The sequence below is a fragment of the Cebus imitator genome, unplaced genomic scaffold, assembly GCF_001604975.1.
Source record: "Cebus imitator isolate Cc_AM_T3 unplaced genomic scaffold, Cebus_imitator-1.0 Scaffold432, whole genome shotgun sequence".
Lineage (NCBI taxonomy): Eukaryota > Metazoa > Chordata > Mammalia > Primates > Cebidae > Cebus > Cebus imitator.
The window spans coordinates 104,787-131,968 of record NW_016107747.1 but is presented as its reverse complement, the minus strand read 5'-3'; the positions used below and the strand labels follow the sequence as shown (position 1 = coordinate 131,968).

General features: G+C 47.2%; 1 protein-coding gene across 3 annotated transcripts in view; it reads right to left on the bottom strand.

Annotated features, from left to right (window-relative positions):
* SH3BP5 (SH3 domain binding protein 5) overlaps positions 1 to 27,182 on the bottom strand; it is a 78,068-nt gene that overhangs the window by 21,956 nt on the left and 28,930 nt on the right. For 2 of the 3 annotated variants that reach the window (XM_037731935.1, XM_017510146.2), the window contains exon 3: positions 25,385 to 25,513. Coding sequence is in view for 1 of the 3 variants with exons in the window: in XM_017510146.2 (XP_017365635.1) it covers positions 25,385 to 25,513 (129 nt within the window). In the remaining 2 variants the exon portion in view is untranslated. Of the gene's footprint in view, positions 1 to 4,833; positions 4,853 to 25,384; positions 25,514 to 27,182 lie in introns of those variants that run through there. The other variant, XM_037731936.1, reaches the window with a different exon arrangement.

The window sequence follows — 27,182 nt, the reverse complement described above, 5'->3', positions numbered from 1 at the left end:
AAAAAAAAAAAAAAAAAAAAAAAAAAAAAAAAAACACTGGCAGGAGGAGGGTCTCGGGTCTTGTGTTTTCACAGGGCATTACTTAGCCTGAGTCAGCATGCCTAGGCTAGTCAGCCGGCTGATGTCTCCCTCCCTACACTTCCATTCTTTCACAATTATAAGCAGCTTACAGGGCCTGCCAGTTGCACACAGCAGGCCTGCGGGAACCAAGCATCCTAAATCAAATCCTTCCTGTTGCTGCAGCAACACCACAGAAGCCAGGCTCTTCCTGCCAGCCTTAGCCAGGAGGGTGCGCCCACATTCCTCCCTGTCCTCCTCCACTCTCACCTTCATGCTCTAGCAGTGTGCCACCGGCTAGAGGACCACGGGCCAGGCATGAGGCAGGGGCCCAAGCCGGGGACAGAGAGCAGTGCCCCAAGGTCAAAACCCCCCAACAACACCCCAGGGTACCACCACCCAACCCAGACTCCTAGCCCACAGAACTAAATAGCACGGTCTTTGTGCTCAGGGACATGGAGATACGTTGACCAATTTTTTTATTTTCTAGGAGAAAATGTAAGAGCCTAACAAGTAAATTGGCCTGCTCAAAGCATCGAGCTTAGGTATTCTACCAACCCCAGTCCAGGCTGCCTTCCCTGCCAGCCACACACCCATCCCCAACATCACACTCTTGCACTCTCTCTGTCCTCAAAACACACACACAACGCTTACACCTGTAATCCTAACACTTTGGGAGGCCAAGGCAGGCGGATCACCTGAGGTCAAGAGTTCAAGACCAGCTTGGCCAACATGGCAAAACCCCATCTCTACTAAAAATACAAAAATTAGCTGGGCATGATGGTGGGCGCCTGTAATCCCAGCTACTCAGGAGGCTGAAGCAAGAGAGTCACTTGAACATGGGAGGTGGAAGTTGCAGTGAGCCATGATTGCACCATTACACTCCAGCCTACATGACAAAAATGAAACTCTATCTCAAAAACAAAACAAAACAAAAATCTAAAAATCTGTCAAAGATACGGAACATTTTTTTCAGTCCCAAAAGTTACCATGTACAATCTGAGCCATCTCTTAATTCTTCAAATATGTGCTAACGCAGAATGCTCCTCTGCTGCCATGGGTCTCCCTGAGCTCGGCAGGGCTATGCCTTCCTCCCTGCCTGTCCACTCACATTTATCTTCCATCTCTGCCTTTGTCCCCCACCTACACCATCATTCCTAGGACCCACGAAACCCCAGTGTCTCCTAGATACACACACACACACACACACACACACACACACACACACACACACCCCACAATCCGGGAAGCCATTTCATCTTCCACTGGGACACACGATACAGACTTAGGCTACAAACCTGGTCATTGCCTGACGCTATGAGGGGGTGAAGAGCAAGGCTTTATGCCGCGGAGAACTGGAATACTGCATGCTCTGAGAGTCCACGTGCTCCGCAATTATGCCTCATGACAATCCTTTGCAGTTAATGAGTAGCTGCTGGTTTCCAATCAGAAGGGTGGAGCATAGGTGGAGAGGTAGGTGTATACAAAACCCTCCTGTAAGCTACAGCTGGGCTGTCAGAGCACTTGGCAGAGCTCTGATCCGGACTCCTACGTCTCTTCTTCCTCTCCAGTGGAAGAACCAGGTGGCCAGTTGCTCCCTCCCCGAGACCACTCTCCACTGCCTGGGGCTTGTGAACAGAACACAAACTCTTCAGTGCCTGCTCCCCAGAGATGGTTACACCCGCACCATGTGGAAAAACAAGCCCCCTGTATCTCTCCAATCTCAACACCCCATAATGTCAACAAAAGAAACATTTTAGGCTGGGCCTGGCGGTGGCTCACACCTGAATCCCAGCACCTTGGGAGGCTGAGGAGGGTAGATCACCTGAGGTCAGGAGGTCAAGGCCAGCCTGGTCAACATGGTGAAACCTGTTTCTACTAAAAATACAAAAATTAGCCAGGCATGGTGGCGCAGGCCTATAATCCCAGCAACTCAGGAGGCTGAGGTGGGAGAATTGCTTGAACCCAGGAGGCAGAGGTTGCAGTGAGCCAAGATCGCGCCACTGCATTCCAGCCTGGGCGACAAGAATGAAACATGGTTCCCCACCGCCCCCCACCAAAAAAAGAAACACATTTTTATGCCTTGCACAAAACTGGCATTGATTTGACCAGGACAATTGGGCCACTCTGAGGCCGTGGTCTGCGTCATGAGAACCAGGAAGACCAGAGTAAATCCCTGGCACCAACAATAACCATTGTCTCGGGTCAGCAACCTTGAACAAGTCACTAACTTTTCAGATTCGAACGCCAGGGCCTCTGCTAACTCCAAGGAAGGCTGTTTCGGTACTGAAAATACGTAATTACAGCAGGGACCCATAAGGAGAGTTCTGTAATGCAATATCTGGCTTTAACAACATATGCAAATTGGGAGCCAGCAGGCTAGTTAACCATGAGCTGTTTTGCTTTGGCTATGTTCTTTGCTGCTGTGCAAGTTTGCAAATTTTCCGTGATAAAAAAGTTTACAAAATTGCTTCTCAATACATTTCTTAATCAGCGGTTGCTTTGCTATTTATCTACCACACAGTTCTTTCTTTAAACTCGAAATTATGTCACTGAGTGGAGCAACAGCATAATCTGAGGGAAAAGGGGAGGTCCACACTATTTATCAAGTCAAAAAATATCCACTATTTCCAGTCAAATGTTTTCAACCAATCACTAGAACACCTTTTTTAAATAGCTGGGGAAATCTGAAAAAGGACTGGATATTAGATGATATTTAAAAACTAATTTTGTTAGATGAAAAAATGTGAACTTTTAAAGGTTCTTATCTGTTAAGAGGTAAATATCTAAATATTCAGGTGTGCAGTGATAAATCTCTGACAGCTTTAAAGTAATCAAGGAAAAAACTAGAAGGGAGGGTGGATGAAACCTGATTGGCAGGAGGTTCACAGTTGTTGACGCTGGTGATGGGCATGTGTGGTCCACTGATGATTCTACTTTTGTAGAAATTCCATAATAAAAAGTCATAAAGAAATATTTTTTGAAGGTGTTGGCTCATCAGTTATGATAATCACTTTTGCTCTTTACCTTCCACATAATCACAAAACTCAAGAAAATGTTTACTAAAAAAAAATAGGGAAAACCCAAAATATTTGTCAGTGGTTATCCTCATTAAAGGCAACATGTCAAATAAATAAGTAAACAAATAAAACTAAAACAAGGCCAGGTACAGTGACTCACCCCTGTAATCTCAGTACTTTGGGAGGCTGAGGCTGGTGGATCACATGAGGCCAGAAGTTCGAGACCAGCCTGGCCAATATGGCGAAACCCCATCTGTACTAAAAGTACAAAAATTAGCTGAGTGTGGTGGCGCGTGCCTGTAGTCCCAGCTACTCAGGTGACTGAGGCACCACAATCCCTTGAACCCAGGAGAGGGAGGTTGCAGTGAGCCAAAACTGCACCACCGCGCTACAGCCTGAACAACAGAGCAAGACCCTGCCTCAAAAAAAGAAAAAGAAATATCTAAGATTGGCTGGCAATGAGGGGAGGTTAAAAAGTCAAAATGTTAACACAGGCCAGCCACAGCAGCTCCTGCCTGTAATCCCGGCACTTTGGGAGGCCGAGGTGGGCAGATTACCTAAGGTCAGGAGTTCGAGGCCAGCCTGACCAACATGGTGAAACCCGTCTCTACTAAAAATACAAAATTAGCTGGCCATGGTGGAGCATGCCTGTCATCCCAGCTACTCCGGAGGCCGACACAGGAGAATCACTTGAGCCTGGAGACAGAGGTTGCGATGAGCTGAGACTGCGTCACTGCACTCCAGCCTCGGCAACAAGAGTGAAATTCCATCAAACAAACAAACAAATAAATAAAATGTTACCCAAACAAGAGACAGGTTTACAAGACTGAGCTGCTCATGGTCCCTCCAAGCCCACCCTACCCACACACAGTCTTCTAAGATGTGTAGGAAATGACGGCACCCAGCAATGCCCCAATAGCCGGTTAGTGGCCAAACCACTCCAGTTGTTCAAAAGTTCTCATCTCTAATCTCAATCACTTCTGCGATGATTTAAAGCTCTTGCTCTTTCTCTGTCCCTGGCAGAGACAGAAAAACAACAAAACATGCCCGCTTAAAATTACAAAGCACCACACCAGGACAGATCCACTTTCAAGGAGAGCCGAAACCAAACGCAGGCCCCTGGATAAGGCCGTCCCTTCCCACACTCTACCTCTACTGCCCTGATGCAGGGAGGATAAAAGGAGCCAGGACAGGGGTGCTATGAAATCCCCACTGTGTGCCAGGTATGAACCCATGGAGTCTAACAGCCCTGCTAGAGGTATTGTCAGACCCATTTTACACCCAAAGAAACTGGTTAAGGCACTGGTCCAAGGTCATGGGGCTAGAAAGGAAGGAGACAGGACCCATACCCAGGCCTTTGATTCTGATCACCTGGAGAGAAAAAGCACCAAAGCAGGGCCCTATATTATCATCCCGCCCCCACCCCCGCCCTCGCCCCTGCCCAGCCCCGCTCCACTGGTGTATTATCTTGTAAGCTTGACGTTTCAGTGAACCAGCTGCTCCTTTGGCCGTGCTTAAGCAAGCTTCACTGAAGCTTACAAGACTGACTCTCTAGATGGTAGCTTCTGATGAGAACCCATCGTTTATACTCTCTCCATTTCGCCATGTGCACACCCACTTTGCCGAGCTGTCTCTCTATAGGGCATCCAAAGGCCTGGCAATCTCTGTTCAACCCCGCCTTACCCCCTAGTTCTGTACCAAGGAACAAACGGGCTCTACAGAAACCACTGCAGATATATCCAGCATGGGTTCTTACCTGGATTATTTTTAAAGTTTTCTCACTACCTGCCCACTTGGTTGGAGGTGCCACATGCCAAACTTTCACAAGCTAATCCTGGGCTCTGCTCATCTCTATTTGGAAACTGCTTTCCAACACACTTGAAATAAATGAGTTCAAAGTCATTAACATTCCTCGTGCCTCAGACAAAAATACTCAAAATAAATGATGAAAGGGAGTTATCTGTCAATGGCCCCTTCCCTGCCAGCTGGGATCTACAAAAGGAACCTCTTAACTGGAGAGCTTTTCCATAATGGCCACGACTGGGCTTTTGCCAGCCAGTACCTCACACAACTGCTTGGCTTCAGTCCCAAGGGATGCCATTTAACAGAGGCAGAGGACACACCCACTCTAGACAAAGTAACTTCAGTTAACACCAACTCACTCTGCAATCTGGAAGCCCAGATCTTTCTACTCTTGGCCTATAAGCCTGGGAGACACCCATGAAAGGTATGTGAAGGGAGAGGATAGGACAACTCAAACCCAGGACACCAGCACACACTGGATGATGACCGAATGCCTGGTCAGTCCCCCAGACCCAGGACCCTTGCAGTTAAGATGCTACAGCAAAAAAGTCTGGTAACCCACAGACCTCTCCTCTATGCATAGTGCATAGAATTTCTATGATCTCATCACAGCAGCATTGCTCCTTGTGTCCTGGAAAGTCTTATGAGAGCCAAAACTGTGTTACTGATTTTTTTAATTCCCAAAATCTAGCATAGTGGCTGGTACACTGCAAATGTTTATGGTAGAAATGATCACCCACAAACAACTCCCTTATGATCAATCATTATGAATGCATTTGTGATTTTTTCTCCTGTGACTCCCGCAATTAGACACGTCTATCTGACGTGTTTATCCTTGAAAATGGCCATTTAGGGTGATGTAAAAACTCACCTGAGTAATCAAACTATATACCCTAAGTCGCGTCATGTGAATGCCATTCTCTCAAGATCTAACTCATTCCCCTCCACTCGACCTCACCTCTTCCAAGCTGGGCGATATATAACCCAGATCCCAATGGAGCTTCAGGAAACTCAAGCCTGGGAAAAAATTTACCCTCTCTGACTTCACAGGACCAAGTTTCTGTACTTGTTTCCTCAGTTTGCCACATTATAAAATAGTGTATATGAAAAAATACTTTGAAAACTGCCCAACACTATGATATCAGGAACACATCTCATGAATTATTTGACTATTCACTTGGTCTTCTCAATAGGATTGCAGACTCTCGGAAAGCACTGTGAGTTCCCAACACTAAGCTGCACTTAGAAACAGGTGCTACGCCAAGCCCTCCAGTAGCCGGGAACACTGGCTCTCCTCTTCCCCCCTCCTCCAGGTTTCCGCCTTCCCTGGGTCATTCAGCACTGTTTGTTGCCCGGTACACTTAAGCACAGCCAAAGGAGTGACTGGTTCACTGAAACGTCAAACCCCCACCTCCAACCTAACCGTGCTCCTGGATCAGCATAACTTGGCTTAATTTTAACTACCACCTTCAAGAAGATCTGCAAAGGAATTCAAGGTCAGCGGGACACAGATGAAAATGAGGGCTTAATATAAACAGGAGTTAACACAACATACCTTTCTGGTGAGCACAGCATATAAAAAATCTGAGGGATCTGTTATCAAGCAAGTGCAAAGACGCTCAGCATGGCTGCAGCCAGGGGGCCCTGGCCAGAGCAGGCGGTCAGAAATAGCATCGGGCACAAGGGCACACATAGCCAGGGGCCCCTCTGGCTGCTGGAGGCCACACCATTTCAGGCCACCCAGGGATCTGTGGAAAGGATGGTAAGGGCCTTGTGACGAGACCAGGGCAGCAGCTCCGCCCCCACCTGGGGAGCCAGGATTGGCCCAAGCTGGTATGGCAGGGGCTCTCCAAGTGAGCCCAGGATCCTGGCAAATCTCCTTTCCACCTGGTATTGCCAAGCAAAGCAGGTCTGAGGAACTCAGGGGCCTCCTCCCAGCTCTAAATGGCTGGAAATAAGCTGCAGCCAATGGAACTAGGAATGAAAAAGGATAATATATCCACACAGAGGAATCCAAATGTCTCAGGGCTGAGATGACTACACCTTAAGCCTTTGTAATTCTATCAATTCCAAACATTCCTTTATTTATTTGTTTCGTTTTTGAGACAGGCTCTCACTCTGTCACCCAGGCTGGAGTGCAGTGACACAATCATGGCTCAGTGCAGCCTCAACCTCCTGGGCTCCAGAGATCCTCCCACCTTAGCCTCCCTGGTAGCTGGGACTACAGGAGCACACCACCAAGCCCAGTTAATTTTTTATATAGGTGGGGCTTTGCCATGTTGCCCAGGCTAGTCTTGAAAACTCCTAGGCTCAAGCGATCTACCTGCCTCCGCTTCCTAAAGTGCTGAGATTACAGGCATGAGCCGCCATGCCAGGCTGCAAACATTCCTCTTTATAGCAAGTGCTCATTTTCCACCTTTACTTTGCACCACACAACAGGAAGATGCAGAAAAGATAAGACGCAGTTTCTGCCCTCAAGATCACTATTCCAGGGCAGGCATCTTAACCCATGGTTTACAGGCTAGGATCACAGATCAAGATTCAGGCTTCTAGGCTCACTAGCTGTGTGACCCTGAGCACTTTCTTACTTCTCTGTGCCTCAGTTTCCTCACCTGCAAAACACAGATAATAACAGAACCTAGCTCATGGACTTGCCACGAGGAATAAGTGAGTTAATACGTTTTAAGTGCTGAGAACAAGCACACAGTAAGCAGTAGAGTGTCATATAGGCAAGCACTATGTAGCATTAGCCTGTGGGTATTACCCCACATGACAGGAATATTTAAGCGGATGTGATATATACCTTGAAGTTATAATTTATGCACCCATGCACATGTCTGTTTTGACAGGATGACATCCACAATGTTCAAATCCTCAAAGAAGCAGAGCTGAGAAAAAGCTGAGGGCGTGGGGCTACAGGAAGGGTTCATAGAAGCTACACTGACTTGTGCCTTCATTTTAATCCAGCAAAGGGTAAAAGCTAAGCAGTGCTGTCCAACAGAGCTTTCTGCAGTAATGGAAATGTTCTTTATCTACTATCCCGAAATAGTAGCCAGCCTCCACGTGTGGCTATCGAGCACTTGAAATGTGGCCAGCCAGAGTGAATAAATAAATTTCTGGTTTAATTTTAGTTAATTTACATTTAAGCAGCTATGTGTGGCTAATGGCTGCTATTTTGAACATCACAGAGCTAGTCAGTCTGGGAAGAACAAAGTCACAGCAAAAGAACAGATTATGCAATGATGCAAAATATTCCCTGCTGTCCTCAGAAATCATGACTAGAACACCACAAGGTACCCCGCTATTATAAGTAGTGATGCGCACACACACTGAACCTCAGCACAGAGAAGTGCAGATGCCGAAAGACAAGAGGGGCCAAGGCCGGGAAAAACCTCATGCGCTGTGGTCAGATTTGGGCTTGACGCTGGAGACAGAGAAAACGTTCTGTATTCGCCAGGGTTCTCCCAAGAAGCAGAACTAATAGGGTGTTTATACAGAGAAACATTTACTATAAGGAATTGGCTCATGCAATTATGGAGGCTGGCAAGTTCAAAATCTGCAGAGTTCAAAGTCTCCAAGTAGGCTGGAGACCCAGCAAAGAACTGATATTTCAGTTCAAGACCGAAGGCTGTCTGCTGCTGAACTCCCTCTTGCTTGTGGGATGTCCCTCTTTTGCTCTATTTAGACCTTTAACTGACTAGATGAGGACCACCCACACTGGGGAGGGAAATCGGCTTTACTCAAAGTCCACTGATTTAAATGTTAATGTCATCCAAAAACACTCTCACAGAAACACCCAGAATTATATCTGACCACATATCTGGACACTGTGGCCCCGTCAAGTGGACACATAAAATTAATCATCATATGTACTAAAGTTTTTAGCAGGAATAACAGCAGAACTGACTCTGGCAAGATAATTCAGCTGGGAGGCAGTAGGGAGAGATGGAGGTTCAGGAGGCAGGAAGACCAGTTGAAAGGCTATCTCAGGCCCAGGGCAGTGGCAGCACTTTGGGAGATTGAGGCAAGTGCATTGCTTCAGAGACGAGCCTGCGCAGCATGGTGAAACCCCTTCCCTACTAAAAATACAAAAATCAGCCAGGAATAGTGGTGTGCACCTGTAAGGTGAGGTGGGAGGATTGTTGGAGCCTGGAAGGTAGAGGGTGCAATGAACCAGGATCATAGCCCTCTGCACTCTAGCCTGAGTGACAGAGTGAGACCCTGTCTCAAAAAAAAAAAAAAAAAATGCTATTTCAATGCTCTGGGTAAGACATGAGGGATTGCAACAAAAAAGTGACAATGAGAAATGAGTCACTTAGTATTTGTTGAAGTACGTATGAATGGATTCTGTGACTTTACAAAACACACACTTTATTAGAAGGTAGCATTTCCTTGTAAATCTCCAACACAATGTAGAATGGGAAGGGAGGTTTTCCATACAACATAAGAGGGAAGTGATGTAGCAGAAAGATACACAGGTGCTTACTGTATCTACCTGCTTAAAAGAGTCTTATGCCTGCTCTGTGGGTAACATATGCCCACCTTTAACTTCTTCTAATTCACTACCTTTTTAGAAGACAAACTACAGTACCAACATGGCAGTCTGTTAGCTGCCTCCCAATATCCATTCCCCGCTTCATCCTTAAAACTACCTTGCCTGGCTAGCTAAAAGACTCCAAGCCAAGCCTCCCTTGCAGCTACCTGTGACTATCTGATCAAGGTCTAGCAATGAATGGAAACTGTGTTGTCTGGGACTCCCAAGAAGACTCTTTAAAATTCAAGGGACATATATTCCTTCCTCTTCCTCCTTCTGTCCTGAAATGCAGACGTGATGGCTGGAGTTCCTGGAGCCATCTTCAACCACAAAGTGACACGGAAAATTGGACTCAAATACTAGGATGTAAGCAGCAAACAGGACACCAGGTTTCAGATGACCATGAAGTCACAGCACTAATTCTGGACTGCCTGATTTAGGTCTTCTGTTAGTTGAGAGATGGAATCCTTGTGTGTTTAGGCCATGTTTTTGAGTTCTGTGGCTTACAATCAAACATAATTCCTAATTGACAGATGATACAGCTATTATTTTGTGCACAAGGCAATGTAGATTTCAGAATTTCAGGCCACATACCTTAGTCCATATATTTTCCTATGGCCTTGGGTATTGATATGGGGCTAGGTAGAAAAGGAGCCTACATAAACTAACACAGCGCCTTATACCTCATAATTTCCTTCCAACCTTCCAACAGCTGCTTTCAATATAGGACCCACTGCAGATACCTTCTACCACCTTTGCTGAGTACCCAGGTCAGTGTGAAAACGGACCCGCCTTCTCTATATAAGGAGAACCTTCACTAAGCTGGCCTTACCCTGAGATCAAGAGACTTAAAGAATGAGAAAACCTCAGAAGATTTTGATATGCCACTGATTTTAGAAATAACACCAAGCACTTACTCTGGAATATGGTGCTTTGACAAAGGGCTGGGGCATACACTTGGGGCCGACAGGGAATTGGTGAGCACAGGGCATATTTTTCCTGCTTCCATTTAAGCCACTTCCTCAGGCCAGGCACGGTGGTTCATGCCTGTAATCCCAGCACTTTGGGAGGCCAAGACGGTGGATAACTTGAGGTCAGGAGTTCAAGACCAGCCTGGCCAACATGGAAACCCCATCTCTACTAAAAACACAAAAAATAGCCGGGTGTAGTGGCATGTGCCTGTAATCCCAGCTACTTCAGAGGCTGAGGCAGGAGAATCGCTTGAACCTGGGAGGTAGAGGTTGCAGTGAGCCAAGATGGCACCCCCGCACTCCAGCCTGGGCGACAGAGTGAGACTCCAGCTCAAAAAAAATAAATAAAACTAAAAATAATCCACTTCCTCAAAATGAAAGCTACGAAGTGAGGCTTCCTAAATGGAGCCCATTGTTGCCTGAAGCAGACAGGTGCTCCATCCTCTGCGAGAAGGTAAACTCCCCCATGCCCATGAAAGTTTTACATGGAAGAAACTAATAAATATCAAACTAATAAAGGCCATCAAGAATGAAGAAGGGGCGAGAACTGGTGGGAGGCAGAAACAGGAAGTGGCTGGAGAAGACAGGGGAAGACACAACTGAGGAACCCACATTCCAGAAGATTCTTCAGAACAGACCCAGTTGATGTGGCCTCCCATGATGCCCTTCGGAATTCTACCAGGATCTGACCAGCTCTCAGCAACCAAGCTAGTGAGGGTTGAGGGGACAGAAATAAAATCTTAGACCCAGCCCCTTATCTCAGAAACTCAAATTCTTCCTAGAAACACCAGGCTTAGGAATAGCTAGAACAGCAGCGTGAGCATTCGCGTGCTTTTAGGATAACTAAACTCTACTGTCTGTGATCACTTGTGCCCACTCAAGGCTACAGGCTAAGGAATGACAAAGTAGGAGCCAGGATCCCGCCACAGCTCCATATGCTGTGAATTCAGGAACCCCAAGATAGGGCAGCTGACCCCAAAACTACTTTCTCCCTCTGACTGATCAACACTACAAATTCCCTTTTTGTAGTGCTGCCAGATTTAGCAAATACAAATATAGGCCTTCCAGTTAAATCTGAATTTCAGGTAAACAATTTTTTTTAGCTTATGTCTCAAATATGGCATGGGGCAAATTTATACTGAAAAAAAAAAAAAAGATCTGAAATTTAACTGGATGTCCTGTATTCCTGTATTCTATCTGCCAATCTTACTTTTGGCTCAAACTCCACAAGGACATCCCACTGTGTAGAAACGAAAGCTCCACCTATAGCCTGGACTTCTAAACATTTCCCACTTGGTGGAATGCGTGTAGCTCTGTCTCTCACATGTGGAGAGGTTCCTGCAGCATGATGAACCCTGAGATGGGAATATGCAGTCCCCCCAGATTGGAAGCAGGGCATTCCAAGCTATGGGGATGTCTGTAAGTCAGAACCACTTGAAGGCCCAGAGACCATAAACCTCTAAGTCTTATCAGTCATTTACTTCTGAGCATGAATAATTTCATCAGATTCTTCAGGCAGATTTTCATAGAAGGAAGAGAATATGAAGTCACAACTGGGAGGGTTGAGGAAAAAGTAGAAAAGAAAGGAAGGAAAGCAGGGGCATCCCCCAAGTCAGGAGAGAAACAGAAGGTACACCAAGAGTGCACAGCCATCTGGCCGGGGTCCAAACCTCGTTGCCAGGCAACGGAAAAAGGCCAGCCTGTGTTGATGAAACTAGTAGCAGAAATATGGTCTGATTTCCTTTACCTGAAAACTTAGTCACTCTACCACTCTTCCCAGGGAATGCCTGTGGTTTACAGAGGGGAAGGGGCCATCCGTTGTCAATGCAGTAATTTTACTGAAAACAGAGTGCAGATGAGAAGAAGGAAGGAAACATCTAAAGAGCATCATGGTTTCAGACAGGGAACAAACTCCACACCCTGTTTCCCCTCTAACCACTATGCTGTGGGGACAAACCACACCAGTTAGCCTCAGAAAGCACACTGCCTGCCCAGCAGCACCCACTGGGGCCCAGCCACACCTCTGTGACTAGCAAAGACGACAAGGCAAAGGGAACTGCCCATGACAAACCTCCCAACTGAGAGGGTGATGGACGGCAGCTCTTCCGGCCCAGTGCTTCCTGGCGAAGACCTGCCTGCAACCGATCGCCCACGTGGGCTTCCTGCCACCTGACAGACAGAACAGGGTTCAATGCAAGTGGCCCACGGCACCATCAGAAAAGAAAACCCCAAGATGAGCAATGCTCTCCCTGCTCCAGCCCCAGCCCTGACACCGGAGGCAGAGTCAGCCAAGCAGGAGGTACAGCCCTTCTGGCGGAAGCCCCAAAACCGACCTCTCCATGTCAGGAGCCTTTGACCTGGGTCACACGCTGCCGCTCGTCTCCCTCCTGACCCCATCCTAATTCGAGATTCCAGGCTTCCAAAGTGCAGCTGCTTCTTTCCCAGAATCTTCAGCCAAGACTGTAAGGCAGGATGCGATCTTCCCGGCGAGGGAGAGTTAAGAGTCCATGCTTAGTTCTTGCCATAAATCTTGAGGAACTAGAAATTGAGACAGATGCCCCGTCATTCCACTACGTGCCCTTACTTTGGGCAGCAGGAATGACGCAGTTCCCAGGAACTGGCCTGTGGCCACCAAGGGGGACTGTGACCAGGGCCACAGGGATGAACGTCACCAAGCCAGACCTCTTCACCCAAAGTCCCGTGGCAAGACCTGCCCCAGGCAGGCAAATGGCTCTGCAGAAATGAAAGTGACTGGGACGAAGGGAGGCATGACAAAGCCGCACTAAAGTCCTAGGAGGGCTGGAACAGGGCCCCAGGAGGGGAAAGTTCCCAAGGACTCCAGATAAGAGCCTCTCAGTTACCCCAGCCCAGAAAAGTCAGGGGCACATAGGGAAATACCCACACCGATGAGCTCAAAACCTTCCTTTAGTCCTAAAAGTCACTTATCTCTGGCCCATTCTCCTCAGATGTGCCAGAATGTCTTTCAGGTTTGCAGTCATAAATGCCTACGATTTGCCAGGCACCAGGCAGCAGCCAGAACCAGGTAGACCTGGGTTTAAACCTTCACTCCTGTCCTCACAAGGTCTGTGATCTTAACATCCCCAAGCCTCAGCGGTTACTCCCCCTCAGTAGGATGAAATACAACCTTGCAGGCCAGGCACAGTGGCTCACACGTGTAATCCCAGCACTTTGGGAGGCCAAGGCAGACGGATCATCTGAGGTCAGGAGTTCGAGACCAGCCTGGCCAATGTAGCAAAACTCCATCTCTACTAAAAACACAAAAATTAGCCTGGTGTGGTGGCACACACCTTTAGTCCCAGCTACTCGTGAGGCTGAGGCAGAAGAATCGCTTGAATCTGGGAGGTGCAGGCTGCAGTGAGCAGAGATCATGCCACTGCAAGCCTCCATCTCAGAAAAGAACAGAAAAGAAAAGAAAACAGGCTGGGCGCTGTGGCTCATGCCTATAATCCCAGCACTTTGGGAGGCCGAGGCGGGTGGATCACAAGGTCAGGAGATCAAAACCATCCTGGTCAACATGGTGAAACCTGTCTCTACTAAAAATACAAAAATTAGCTGGGAGTGGTGGTGTGTGCCTGTAGTCCCAGCTACTCGGGAGGCTGAGGCAGAAGAATCGCTTGAACCTGGGAGGTAGAGGTTTCAGTGAGCCGAGTTCACACCACTATACTCCAGCCTGGTGACAGAGTGAGACTCCGTCTCAAAAACAAAGAAAATATCACCTTGCAATCTTCCTCTAAGGATTAAATGAGATAATGTACATAAAAGACCTATGAGCCCAGATCCAGGCCCCTAGCAGCGCCTGAACAAATCAGGGCTATGGATAGCCCCTTAAGAGAACACAACCTCTAAGCCCCAGTTTCTTCTTCTGCAAAAGTCCGTGTGTGTGTGTGTGTGTGTGTGTGTGTGTGTGTGTGTTCACATAACTCCCCCTCATGCATGTAAAACATTTAGAAAGTGCCTGGTACACAAAGAGTGCTGAAATTACTCTTCTTCCTCCTCCCCTTCCATCTTCCCTCCTTCCTTCCTTCCTTCCTTCCATTCAGTGAACTGTCACCTCCACCCCACTGACTCCCAGTTTCCCTGCATTCTAGCCAATGGCAATTCTCCCCAGATACCCGATCCCTTCAACTTTAACATTATGAAGTGTGAACTCACCACCTTCTCCCAAAGCCAGATTCCCACTCTCTATCAACTTCCTATTGGCTATGCAGATTAAAACCTTGGAGTTCCCTACAAGATCTTCTGGATAGAGAATTAACAACCAAGTCTGTTATAGTCTCCCTTCACATTCTCTTAGATTAGGTCACAACACCAGAAAGGTTTATATAAAGGCCCAGATAACAGTCTTTGGGCTCCAAGACTAGTTTCTTCATTCCTACTGTAAGGCCACAAGGGAGACAATGACAGCCCCGCACAAAGCAGTGTGTGGCACCTAATACATCATTACAGCTCAAAACATGGAGCCGCTATTAATGTAAGGATATCACCTTTAGTCCCAGCTACTCGGGAGGCTGAGGCAGAAGAATCGCTTGAACCTGGGGGGTGCAGGTTGCAGTGAGCAGAGATCACGCCACTGCATTCCAGCCTGGGTGATAGAGCAAGTCTCCATCTCAAAAAAAAAAAAAAAACAGAAAAGAAAAGAAAACAAGCTGGGCGAATACAACCAAGCCCCCAACTCAAGAGCCCATGATGACTACTTTGCAGCTTCTCAACCAAGTCTGAAGGCCAGGCCGAGGCTTATGGCATTCTTAGCTGCCCACACTGTTCCTTTCCTGCCTGGTCCTTTAGTTCCCCTATGCCTCTCTTTCCAAGGCTCTGGCTTCCTTACCCAAGTTCATATCCACACTACCCCTCCCCTCAGATCTCTGCTCTTCTGTCCTTACTACCCAGCCTCCGTCTTGTGCTTCGGGAGGGTGCACAGTGTGTCTTTCCCATCAAGCCTTCCTGATGGGCAGCATCCCCCCGTGTGCGCGCGCATGCACGCACGCGCGCGCGCGCGCACACACACACACACACACACACACACACACACACACACACAGTGACACACTCCCTGGCTTCTTCCCTTTGCCATCTACACAGAGCCACATGGTTCAGTGCACTAACAAATGAGCCTCTCCATGTGGCTCTTGGCAAATACAGTCAGTCCTCATTATTCACAGCTTCCACATCTCTGAATTTACCTACTTACTAAGCTTTATTCGTAACCCCAAAGTCAACACTCACAGCGTTTTGGGGGCCATTCATCGACATGTACAGAGCGGTGAGAAAATGAGCCACCTGATACACATATTTCTAGCTGAGGTCCAACAAGAACCCTCTCTGCCTTCTTGTTTCGACTCTCATACTGTAAACAAGTGTCCTTTCCACGGTCCTTTTAGTGCCGTGTGTTTCACAGTTTTGTGGCTTATGCCGATAATTTTTCTCTATAAATTGGCCTCCAAGTAGAGCAATTAAGTCCTTTCTAGTGCTCCTAAATACAAGGCGGCTGTGATGTGCCTTATGGAGAAATTCTTGTGTTGGATGAGCTTCTTTCAGGCAGAAGTTATACCGCTGTTGGCTGTGAGTTCAGTGTTAATGAGTCAACAAAACGACACATGCAGAAAAAGGAAGAGGAAATTTGCCAATCTGAACATGAGTTCACTCTAGTAAGTGCTAAAGTAACATCCGTTGTGCATGATGAAGCTATGGAAAAGATGGAAATGCGGCTGGATTTGTAGATTCCATCTGGCACCAATCCTGAGAGGTCATGACAGATTAAAAAAGCAGAGTGGCCAGCATCATTGTGAGGCTAAGAGCCAAACAAGTTTATAGTCACATCACCTAGAATCGGGAGAACATTCAGCCCTTCACAGCTAGTGTTTTACTATCAAGAAATATTGCATATAATTGATTGTAAGAAACTTACTAAATAGGTATGTTTATTAACATACTTATCTTGTGTCTAAACAGAAACACACATTCAACAAGGTTATGTATTGATCACCTGACAAAAATGTTGTGACCAAAGGCTCTCAGGAACCTAACCCTCTATCTCCCCTAGGAGCACAGCCTCAGTACCTGCTAATTCAGTGTTTATAGCAACTTTATAGAATATGACTACCACAGCTAATGAGAACTGTTTGTATTTACCTCTGCCATAACATCACCTTGCTTCTGCATGTAGATGGAGCTCCTGGAGGATACAGAACAATTGTATACTCCACAATGGCCAGCACAGACAAAGGGGAGATGCTTTTCTCTGCCAATCCCCTAGCCCACTGTAATCCTCCCATAGTCTCACTCCATATCTCAAACGGAGAAGACAGACACACACACACACACACACACACACCCCTCCAGGTCAGTAACAAAGCAGTCCATTCCATCACACCCTTTTATAAGACTGCCAAGAGGCAAATGTTAGCTCCATAAGGACAGGATCTGTGTTCGATGCTTGAGGCCAAGAAGTGGCTAGAACAATACCTGACATGTAGTAGGCACACAGTCAATAGTTATTGAAGAAAAGAAAATAAATTTTTTTAAATACCCACACAGGCATATAAAGTAATAATCTACATTTGACATATCCTTGAGCTTATATCCCGCCTTTGCAGAACATCAGCCTCTCATTCTCCACTTATGAAATGGTTTTCCTTTTATTTTTTTTGAGACAGGGTCTCACTCTTTCACTGAGACTGGCATGCAGAGGTGCAATCACAGCTGCATGCAGCCTTGACTTCTCAGGCCCACACAATCCTTCCACCTCAGCCTCCCAAGTAGCTGGGACCACAAGCCAGTGCCACCAGGTCTGGCATTTTTTTTTTTTTTTAAGAAATGGTGTCTCATCATGTTTCCCAAGGTGGTCTTGAACTCCTGGGCTCAAGCAATCCTCCCACCTCTGCCTCCCAAAGTGCCTGGATTACAGGCATGAGCCACCACTCCCGGCCATGGAAGATTTTCTACAAACAAAATCGATGCCTAGAATTTCCCAACAAAGGACCAGTATAATACTCTGTTCCTGTAGAATTAACATAATAGTTCAGAATATTAATTGATGAGCTTGACCCATTTCATTTCATTAGAAACAAGATTCTTCACCCATTCAAGGTCCATGCCACACTATCCCTTTGGGCATCGAGCGCTTTTGATCAGCGAGAAGGTGAGTCAGCTACTCCTTCCTCATCATTTGCCATCCTCTGGCACATTCCGTCCTCACAAATAACCATGTTCTCAACCTAGCTGGACTCACTCTTCTACCTGGCACCGTCTCTATGTCTTCCACAGCCCCCTCCCAGCCAGGAGAGGCCTGTTTCCTCTTCTGCCCATAGGTTATTTGTGGTGATTTTTTTTTTTTATTACAAGGCAGCAGATTCACCACAGACACTCAACATTTAATAGAAAAATACATCTGGGATAATCTTAAAATTCTTTGGTCCAAACGCTTTACATATACTAACTCAATCACTGGAATAAACTCCAAAAGTAGCTAGAATATTCTGCAGATAGAGTTTATCTTTCCCAACTCTTGACTTTGGACTGGCCCCATGTTTTATGTTTATTAACATCTTAGGGGCTAAAGTTTATTAACTTTAGTTTTAACTTTAAAGTTAATAAACTAAAGTTTATTAACTTTAGCCCCTAAGATGTTAATAAACATAAAACAAGCAGAGGCTTGAAAAGGGCTCACCCTTTTTGTTCCCGGAATCCCAACACTGTATGAAAAAGACCAGACTAGCTTGTGGGATGAAAGATACATGTGGCCTAGTCACCCCGCTACCCTAGCTGACCACCAACCGATTGAAAGATAAGCCCATGATCAGCCAGCCCCCAGCTAATCCACCAACTGACTGTACATGTGTGAGATCAGCTCAAAGCTCAAGATCAGAAAAACCGGCCCACAAAACCATGAGCTAAATAACGGTTTTAAGCCACTAAGTTTTAGGGTGGTTTGTTTCACAGTGAAAGCTAACTGATATACAACTTTTTACTTTTTTTCAGAGCCAGGGTCTCACCCTGTTCTCGAGGCTGGAATGCAGTGGCACAATCATGGCTCACTGCACTCTGGAACTCCTGGATTTCAGCGATCCTCCTGCCTCTGCCTCCTGAGTAGCTGGGCCACAGGTATGCACCACCATGCTTGGCTACTTTTTTTAAGAGACGGTATCTCACTATGTTGCCTAGGCTGGCCTCGAACTCCTGGCTTCAAGCAGTCCTCTCGTCTTGCCCTCCTAAAGTGCTGGGATTACAGGCCTCAGACCCCTCACCCAGTCAACCCCATTTTATGAATTTTTTTAAAAAAATTGAGGCACAGAGATTAGGTAACCTGCCAAAGGTCCCACAGCTTTTAAGAGTCAAGCCTACGAGTTACTCTACTAGTTTCAAATGTTTCCCATTCATCTCCTTTTCTAAAGGTGGTTATATGTAAGACATGGCCTTATAAGGTCCCATAAACACAAAACAGGCAACTTTCAACACTAACTCCCACTCTTCTGCATTTACGCTGCCCATCAAGTTTGCAAAGTGCTCTGCTCTCTTCTGACACATTCCAACCACTCAAAAATAACAAGGGTTGCCCCATGTTCATGGATGAATGGATAAATAATATTGGTATACACATTCAGTGAAAGAAGATTCTGACACATGCTATAACATGGACATTGCTCTAAGTGAAATAAGCCAGTAACGAAAAGACAAATACTGTATGATTCCTCAATACTTATATGAGGTACCTAGGGTAATCAATTTCATAGAAATATACAACAGAGGCCTGAGCCTGGGGGAGGGGAGGAATGGGGAGTTAGCATTTGATGGGTAGAGAGTTACAGTCTGGGAAGATGAAGGGGTTCTGGAGATGGACGGTGGCGAGAGTTGCACAGCAAGTCAATGTGCATGTCTTCATGCCATTTTTAAGAACAGTTAAAATGAGGGAGAGGCAAAAAAGAAAAAAGAGAATGGTAAAAATGGTACATTTTGTGTTGTATGTACTTTAACAGAATTTTCTTAAAGAAGAAAAAAAATAAGGGTTGGGACTGACAGTGATAAAATGACAGGTACAAAGCCACTGTTAAACCAGTCAGCACCCCGGGGGAGCCAGGTAAGCAAGATACACCCTGCTTTCAGCATCCCTGAGTCACACAGGCTCCGCCCCCATCAGACTGCTCCCGCCTCATATGCTGAAGGCCAGATGGGCTGGCAGATATGTCAAAGCAGGCTTAAAAACAAGCTTGGGCTCAAGGACAAAAACTCTCAAAGCAAAGCCAGCGCCCTGCCCCCAATGTGGCACAGAAAATACATGTCATGTTCTACCTCCGCTTGGCAGCATTTGGACTTGGTTTTCAAGATCACAGAATTGGATCTGACTCATTGGTTGAAAAATGAGTTCACATCAGGAAAAATAAAATCGATGNTTTTTTGAGACAGAGTCTCGCTCTGTCACCAGGCGCCAGGCTGGAGTGCAGTGGCGCGAATCAGCTCACTGCAACCTCCGCCTCCTGGGTTCAAGCAATTCTTCTGCCTCAGACTCCTGAGTAGCTGGGACTACTGGCACGCACCACCACACCCAGGTAATTTTTGTATTTCAGTAAAGATGGGGTTTCACCATGTTGGCCGGGATAGTCTCAATCTCTTGACCTTGTGATCCACCCACCTCGGCCACCCAAAGTGCTGGGATTACAGGCCTGAGCCACTGCATCCAGCCAATCGATGCAAATTTTTAATGAACCTATATGATTTCTACCAACCCAACAATTACTTATTTTTTTTATCGTTTTTTTTTTTTTTTTGGTTTTTTTTTTTTTTTTTTTTTTTTTTTTTTTTTTTTTTTGTTTTTTTTTTTTTTTTTGGTTTTTTGTTTTGTTTTTTGTTTTTTATTTTTTGAGTCAGCGTCTTGCTCTGTCACTCAGGCTGGAGTACAACAGAGACATCATGGCTCACTGCAGCCTTGAACTCCTGGGCTCAAGCAATCCTCCTGCTTCAGCCTCCTGGGGGCTGGGGCCACAGGCACATACCACTACCTCCAGATAATTTTACATTTTTTATTTCAGGTAGAGACAAGATCTCACTAAGTTACCCAGGCTGAAATTACAAATCTTTGTAAACTCTTCAGAGAAAATCAAGTGTAGGAGGTTTTTCCCCTTTTAAGTACCCTCAACTGAAATGTTGGACAGACAGACATGGATATTCCACACATACAAAACCACCACTACAGTACTTTGTTTTTCTCCAAATAGCATACGTGCTTTTATTTCAAAATATTCATAAAGTTAAGAAAAAGTACCATACAAAGAACTTTTTGCTCTCAACAATTTGAGTGAGGACCTGATGCTCCATCACCCCCTCCAACACTTTTATAGCTGTTATTTCCTAAAAATAAGGACTTTCTCCCACATAATACAGCCATCAAAGGTAGAAAATGCATTGATACATGACTACCATGTAATTATCATGATTTCTTTTAAAAAAAAAATATGGGATATACATCAAATAGTAAGAGAAGGTACTGGGACTTCTTTTCTTCTATTTTCTCAATTTTCTATAATAAATTCTCATTTTTTAATGAAGCCAAAACCTAAGCTCACGCTGGAATTCCACTGTCAAACGCATCATCTCACTTAAATCCTAAGCCCAACCTCCTGAGATAGCCAGGGCTGTTCCCTGACTGCCAGCATTTCACAAATGAGGATGCAGGGGACCCTGAGGATGCAGGGTCTCCTGACTTGAACTGGAAGGAACCACTATCCGAAGGAGTCTCTCAGGCACCATTCCCTGCTGCACGCAGCCAGAGAGGTTTGTGAATATAAAAAGGAAGGGGGTGGGGATAAAAACAGAGGAAGAAAACAGGAAGCCCCACTTGGCAGCAGCTGGAGGTGGACATGGCCCCCCTCACCATCAGGAAGGTGAGAGGAACATTCGCACACAAACAAGCTCATCCATCGGACCTGAGCAACCTGCCCTCCACGTAGATGAAATGTGACATCCGTGCCCAGCCCCAGCCTTTGAATATCTTTCCAGTTCCTTTGCTACTGACCAAGAAAGTCCCTTGGGGGTGTGCGATAGGAGTTAGGTTAGGAATCTAACCTTTTCTACCCTGCTTCTTCCTGCCACCTGCAAGAAGAAAGGAGATTACGGGGAGGACTTGCAGGCATAAAGCCAGGCAGGATGCTCTCAACCTTTCCTCTTGGGCTCTGCCCATTAAGAGTGACTCAGTCAACCTCAGGACCTGGGCATCATCTGATTCGATCTGATGACTCAGTGGCTTGCTTGCCCAAGGGACTCAGTAATTGTCCTATTGTCCCCGCTGGCCAAGAGAAGGGATGAGGAGGAGAGGAGCCAGCATCCACTGCTTCCCAACAGCCTAGGAGCCTCCCAGCCAGCTCCCTGCTACATCTTTTCCCATCAAAGATCTAGGGTACAGAAGAGCAGGGAGTGGTGTGAAATCCGCTCCAGGATGTGTCACAGCCAGCTGGGGACCCACCCGTCACATGGGATTTGAATGAACCCAACCCAGATGGAGCTGGATTTGCCAGTCATGTCGCTCTCCATCTGCTCACCTAGCTACCAGGTGGGAAAGAGGCTGTGAGTAAAGGGGCAACGGAGGGTGAAAGCTCGTGACTTCAAGGGAGGGCAGCGGAGGAACCTGTCTGTTGGCGGCTCCCCAACACCTTTCACTAGTTTGTTCATTTATTGATTTATACAGTATTTGAGTACCTTCTGCATGCTGGCACTGCAGACCCGGCAAGGAGCCAAATGGACAAAACTCCCTGTCCTTGTGAAGCTTCACTTACTGTAAACAAGTAAACTACCACAGGTCAGATGGGGAGAAGTACATCAGGGAAAAAGGAAAGCAAGGAATGGGGGCTGGGGCTGGCAGGGATGTGGGAGTTACCATTTTAAATGTTAGCCTGAGAAGGCCTCATGAATAAAGGGACATTTGAGCAGAAACCTGAAGGAGATGAGGAATCGGGCCATGAATAAGCAGGGTGAGGACACCAACAAACAGAGGGAACGGGGCCAGGCAAGGTGGCTCACGCCTGTAATCCAAGCACTTTGGGAGGCCGAAGCAGGTATATCACCTGAGGTCAGGAGTTCAAGACCAGCCTGACCAACATGGTAAAACCCCATCTCCACTAATACAAAAATTAGCTGGGTGTGGTGGTGTTACACCTGTAACCCAAGCTACTCTGGAGGCTGAGGTAGAAGAATTGTTTGAACCCAGGAGGCGGAAGGTGTAGTGAGCCAAGATCACAACACTGCACTCCAGCCGGGGCAACAAGAGCAAAACTCTGCCTCAAAAAAAATAAAAATAAAAACAGAGGGAACGGCAAGTCCAAAGACCTGAGGTAGGAGCACGTGTGACAACGGCCCAGCCAAGGGAGCGACCTGAATCAGAGGACCAGCCTCGAGAAATCCTGACACAAAGCCCACGAGGGTCATCTCTGCCCCAAAACCTGAGCTCAGGGACCAGGCCAGGAAAACTTCAGGTAGAGAAGCCACTGCCACGACTCTAAGGGGATGCTTTACAAACCATCCTTCAATCCTTCTGCAGTATGGGCACATGGGCTGCTTTGACTAGATAAGTGTGGGCTAAACGGCAGCACAGAACCAGAAGTCCCAGCGTTAAAGACCTTCAGGAAAGGAGGCTTTCTGAACTCCTTGGTATTTATCCAATGCTTGAATTAGATGCTCAGAAGTTTCTCCTCAAACCTAACCTGAATCCTCCATACTTCTGTTTCGGGTCAAGAATGATACAACCCTGGTCTACAGTCCTCAACTTGGGGGGGCCTCTCAAAGATTGGTAGGACATGGACACTTGGGAGGGGGAATGCCTCAGGGTTCTGGAATCTGTGGAAATTGGAAAGTACATTTTGGAGCAGGGTTTCTTTTCCCGGGAACTCTAGAGGCCTGGGCAGGGCACGGCTGGAGGTGGAGAAAGGGAGGGAGTGGCTGCTGCTCAGGGCTTGTGCAAACCTAGGAGCAATCAGAACTCTGAAGCATACAGCCCAGTGCACCAGGCCAGGGAAGGAAGAAGGGCTCCAGGCAGCCACTCTGTCCAGAAATAAAGGCAACATATATCTAGCAAGGTCCCACCAGAAACTTCAGCCTGGGGTTGAGAGCACAAAACCCAAACACACAGAGAGGATCCTGGTACAACTCCCAAAGCAGGTCTCGGCGTGGTGGCTCACACCTTAATCCCAGCACTTTGGGAGGCCGAGGTGGGCAGATCACCTGAGGTCAGGAGTTCGAGACCAGCCTGACCAACATGGAGCAACCCCGTCTCTACTAAAATTAGAAAATTAGCCAGGTGTGGTGGCACATGCCTGTAACTACTTAGGAGACTGAGGCAGGAGAACCGCTTCACTTGAACCTGGGAGGCAGAGGTTGCAGTGAGCAGAGATCGCACCACTGCACTCCAGCCTAGGCAACAAGAGCGAATCTTCACCTCAAAAACCAAACAAAAACAAAAAAGAACTCCCAAAGCAGAAAAAGGATTCCTTGAAGGGAAATTTGAGAGGTGCATGGAGATAGGAACAAGAAGAGGAATGGTTAAGTCCTGGCCCTCATTCTCTATGGGTCTATCTTAATATGTTCCTAGATTTCTGGGACTTTATTTCCAAAAGGTCCATCCTACTGATATCTCCCCCACAGTACAAAACATCCTGTGCACATACACAGTAGGTGCTCAGAAAATTTTTATTGTTATTTCTCACTAATTTTTTTTTTTTTTTTTTTTACATCGCTGTACTCTGTTGCCCAGGCTGGAGTGCAGGGGCACGATCTCAGCTCACCGCAACTTCCATCTCCCAGGTTCAAGCAATTCTCATGCCTCTGCCTCCAGTGTAGCTGGGGTCACAGGCACCCACCACCACACCCGGTTAATTTTTGTATTTTTAGAAGAGATGGGGTTTCATCATGTTGGCCAGGCTAGTCTCAAACTCCTGACCTCAAGTGATCTGCCCACCAAGTGATGGGCCTCCCAGAGTGCTGGGATTTCAGGCATGAGCCACTGCATGGGGCCTCACTAAACATCTAACAAGTGGACACTTTTGAAGGCAGCATCTTCCACCGTGTCATAAACACACCACGGGGACAGCACTGGGTCATTTGCTAGTGAACTATGGATCAACTTAGATCTTCTTGGGAAATCTGAGCTCTCATCTCAAGAGGCATCACGGGGTTGGTGATTCGCTTTAGAGACACCTGACCGGGAAGCCCGAATGGGCTGAGGAAGGAGAACAGCCGAAGCCCAGGGCCTGGCTCACAGCAGGTGCCAGTAACTGTTGGGGGCTCTTTACCTTCCCCGTTCACAGGGCCTGGCTATCAGAGGCTGCAGGTGACACAAGCAGCATATCGCGTCACACAGCAGCCAAAGGAAGACCAGCTCCGAAACCAGAACCATGTCCACGCAGCCCCGCAGTCGCAGGATCACAGCCCCTCCACCACTCTCTTTCCAGTCTCAGGTTCACCCTTTCTTATGTGAGCTCTCAGGACAAAGAACCAAAGTTTCAACAGGACGATGGCTGTGGATGCCAGAATCCACTAAGGAGTGTGTAACAACCCACCGGCTGAATCTTAAAAAGGATAAAAAAAAAAAAAAGAAGAAGAAGAAGAACCAATGTTTCAAGAGAAGCAGAAGGCTAAACACACCGAAGACAGTGAGGCGAAGCGAGGGAGGAAGCGAATCTTCCTACTGCTGCCTGACAGGCTGGCATTAGGAGCGGAGGAGGAACACGCTCCGGACACGTCCCCATCAGCGCACCTAGCACCAACTCAGGCAGCACCCACTTGCAGGGTCATCCGAGTGCTGGCACTCACACCCTATTCATAGTGTCAAGCACTGGAATGACGCAGATTGGGACAGTGAAGGGGGGGGCAATCACTACAGATAAGACACATAGGACTCAAGCTTCTAACCTTCAGCAGGAGATACAGAGTCAAAGGCAGCCTCAACACTGAAGGGTAGGAGGCTCGAGGTAGGGGAGACATCTATGGGGCTGTCTTACCTGCCTCGCCACCTTCCGTGCCTCCCAGTAGGGCTTGGAGTCTTCCACGGCTTTGCCAATTTTCTTCACCAGTTCATCCAGTTTCACTGTCGCTTCAACCAGAACAGAGCGGAACTTCTGACGAGCATCCTGCAGCCAGGGGAAACCAAGGAAACACAGTTCAGGCTTACGAAGGGATGTGCAAACACCTACCAGACCTGGACAGACACACCAACGAAGGACTGCACCCAACACACAGACCCCTAAAGCAGCACCTTTACAAGACATGCTAGAGCAGCGCCACCCAAAAGAGCTTCCTGCCATGGTGGGAATGTTCTGTGCTCTGCACAGTGCAGGGCGGCGGCCACCAGCCATGCGTGGCTACGGAGCACTTGAAACTGGCTGGTGTGACTGAGGAAAAGAGTTTTTAGTTTATTTCATTTTAATCAGGCCAGGTGCAGTGGCTCACGCCTACAATCCCAGCACTCTGAGAGGCTGAGGCAGGTGGATCACTTGAGGTCAGGAGTTGGAGACCAGCCTGAAACCCCATTTCTACTAAAAATACAAAAATGAGCCAGGCGTGGTGGCAGCGAGCACCTATAGTCCCAGCTACCCAGGAGGCTGGGGCACAAGAATCTCTTGAACCCAGGAGGTGGAGTTTGTAGTGAGCCAAGATCATGACACTGCACTCCAGCCTGGGCAACAGAGCAGGACTCTGTCTCAAAAAAAAAAAAGTTTAGTGAGGAACAACAATGCAGTTTCTGAGCACCTCCTGTGTATATGCACAGTATGTTGTGCACTGTGGGCCCTTTGGAAATTAGCCCCGTCTCTACTAAAAATACAAAACTTAGCCAGGCGTGGTGGCGCGTGCCTGTAATCCCGGCTACTCAGGTGGCTGAGGCAAGAGAATTGTCTGAACCCGGGAGGCGGAGGTTGCAGTGAGCCGAGATAGTGCCACTGTACTCCAGCCTGGGCAACAGAGTAAGACAGTGTCTCAAAAAAATAATAATTTAATTCATTATACTTTTTTTTAATTAACATGGCTAGCAACTACTATATTGGGCAGCACGGTATAGATTAAACAGCTTTGTCCAGGACTTCTGGGAAGAATGTCCAGCCGCCTCTGGCAGCCTCAGTCCATATGATGCAGTCAGCGTTAAACAGAGTACAAATTTATTTATCACATGCCAGACCTGGTGCCAGGCCTTGGGCGTAGCTTTGCCTCCAGGGCATTTACAGCCTGGTGGGTGAGGTAGGTATTACAGTCCATTCCAGAAAAGTCAGTGCCAATGTGAGAACAGTCCAGGCGCCATGGAACTCAGCAGGGAAGAACCGCACCAGACTAGGTATTAGAGGGAGAGTCACGGGAAACTTCCAGAGCAGTGCTATCTAAACAGAAGCCCAAAGCATGAATAAGAACTCGGGGGAGAGAAGGAAAATACTGCGTCCCAAACAGGCAGCAGAGCCTGTGTCCAGATAAGAGGGGAGGGGAAGCAGCATGGTGTCTGCGAGAAACTGGAGAAGCCAGAGGTCTGGAATGCGGAGAATGACCAGAGATAAGGGTGTCCTCCATTCTGGCGACAGCAACTAGCAACTTGGGCCTTGACAGGAGTTTGGAAGGCAAAAGGGGACTGTGTGAGGCTTAATCATGTGTAAAAGTCAAAAAACCAGATCCAAGAGAGGAAAAACAATTAAATAAGTTAGTCCCAGGTCTAGGAGAACCTACTGGGAGGGATCAGGGCAGTGCTTCAGACCTCACATCCCCTCTACTTCTCCCTTAGCATCTGCCTAACAAATCTACACCTAGGGAAGGGAGGGA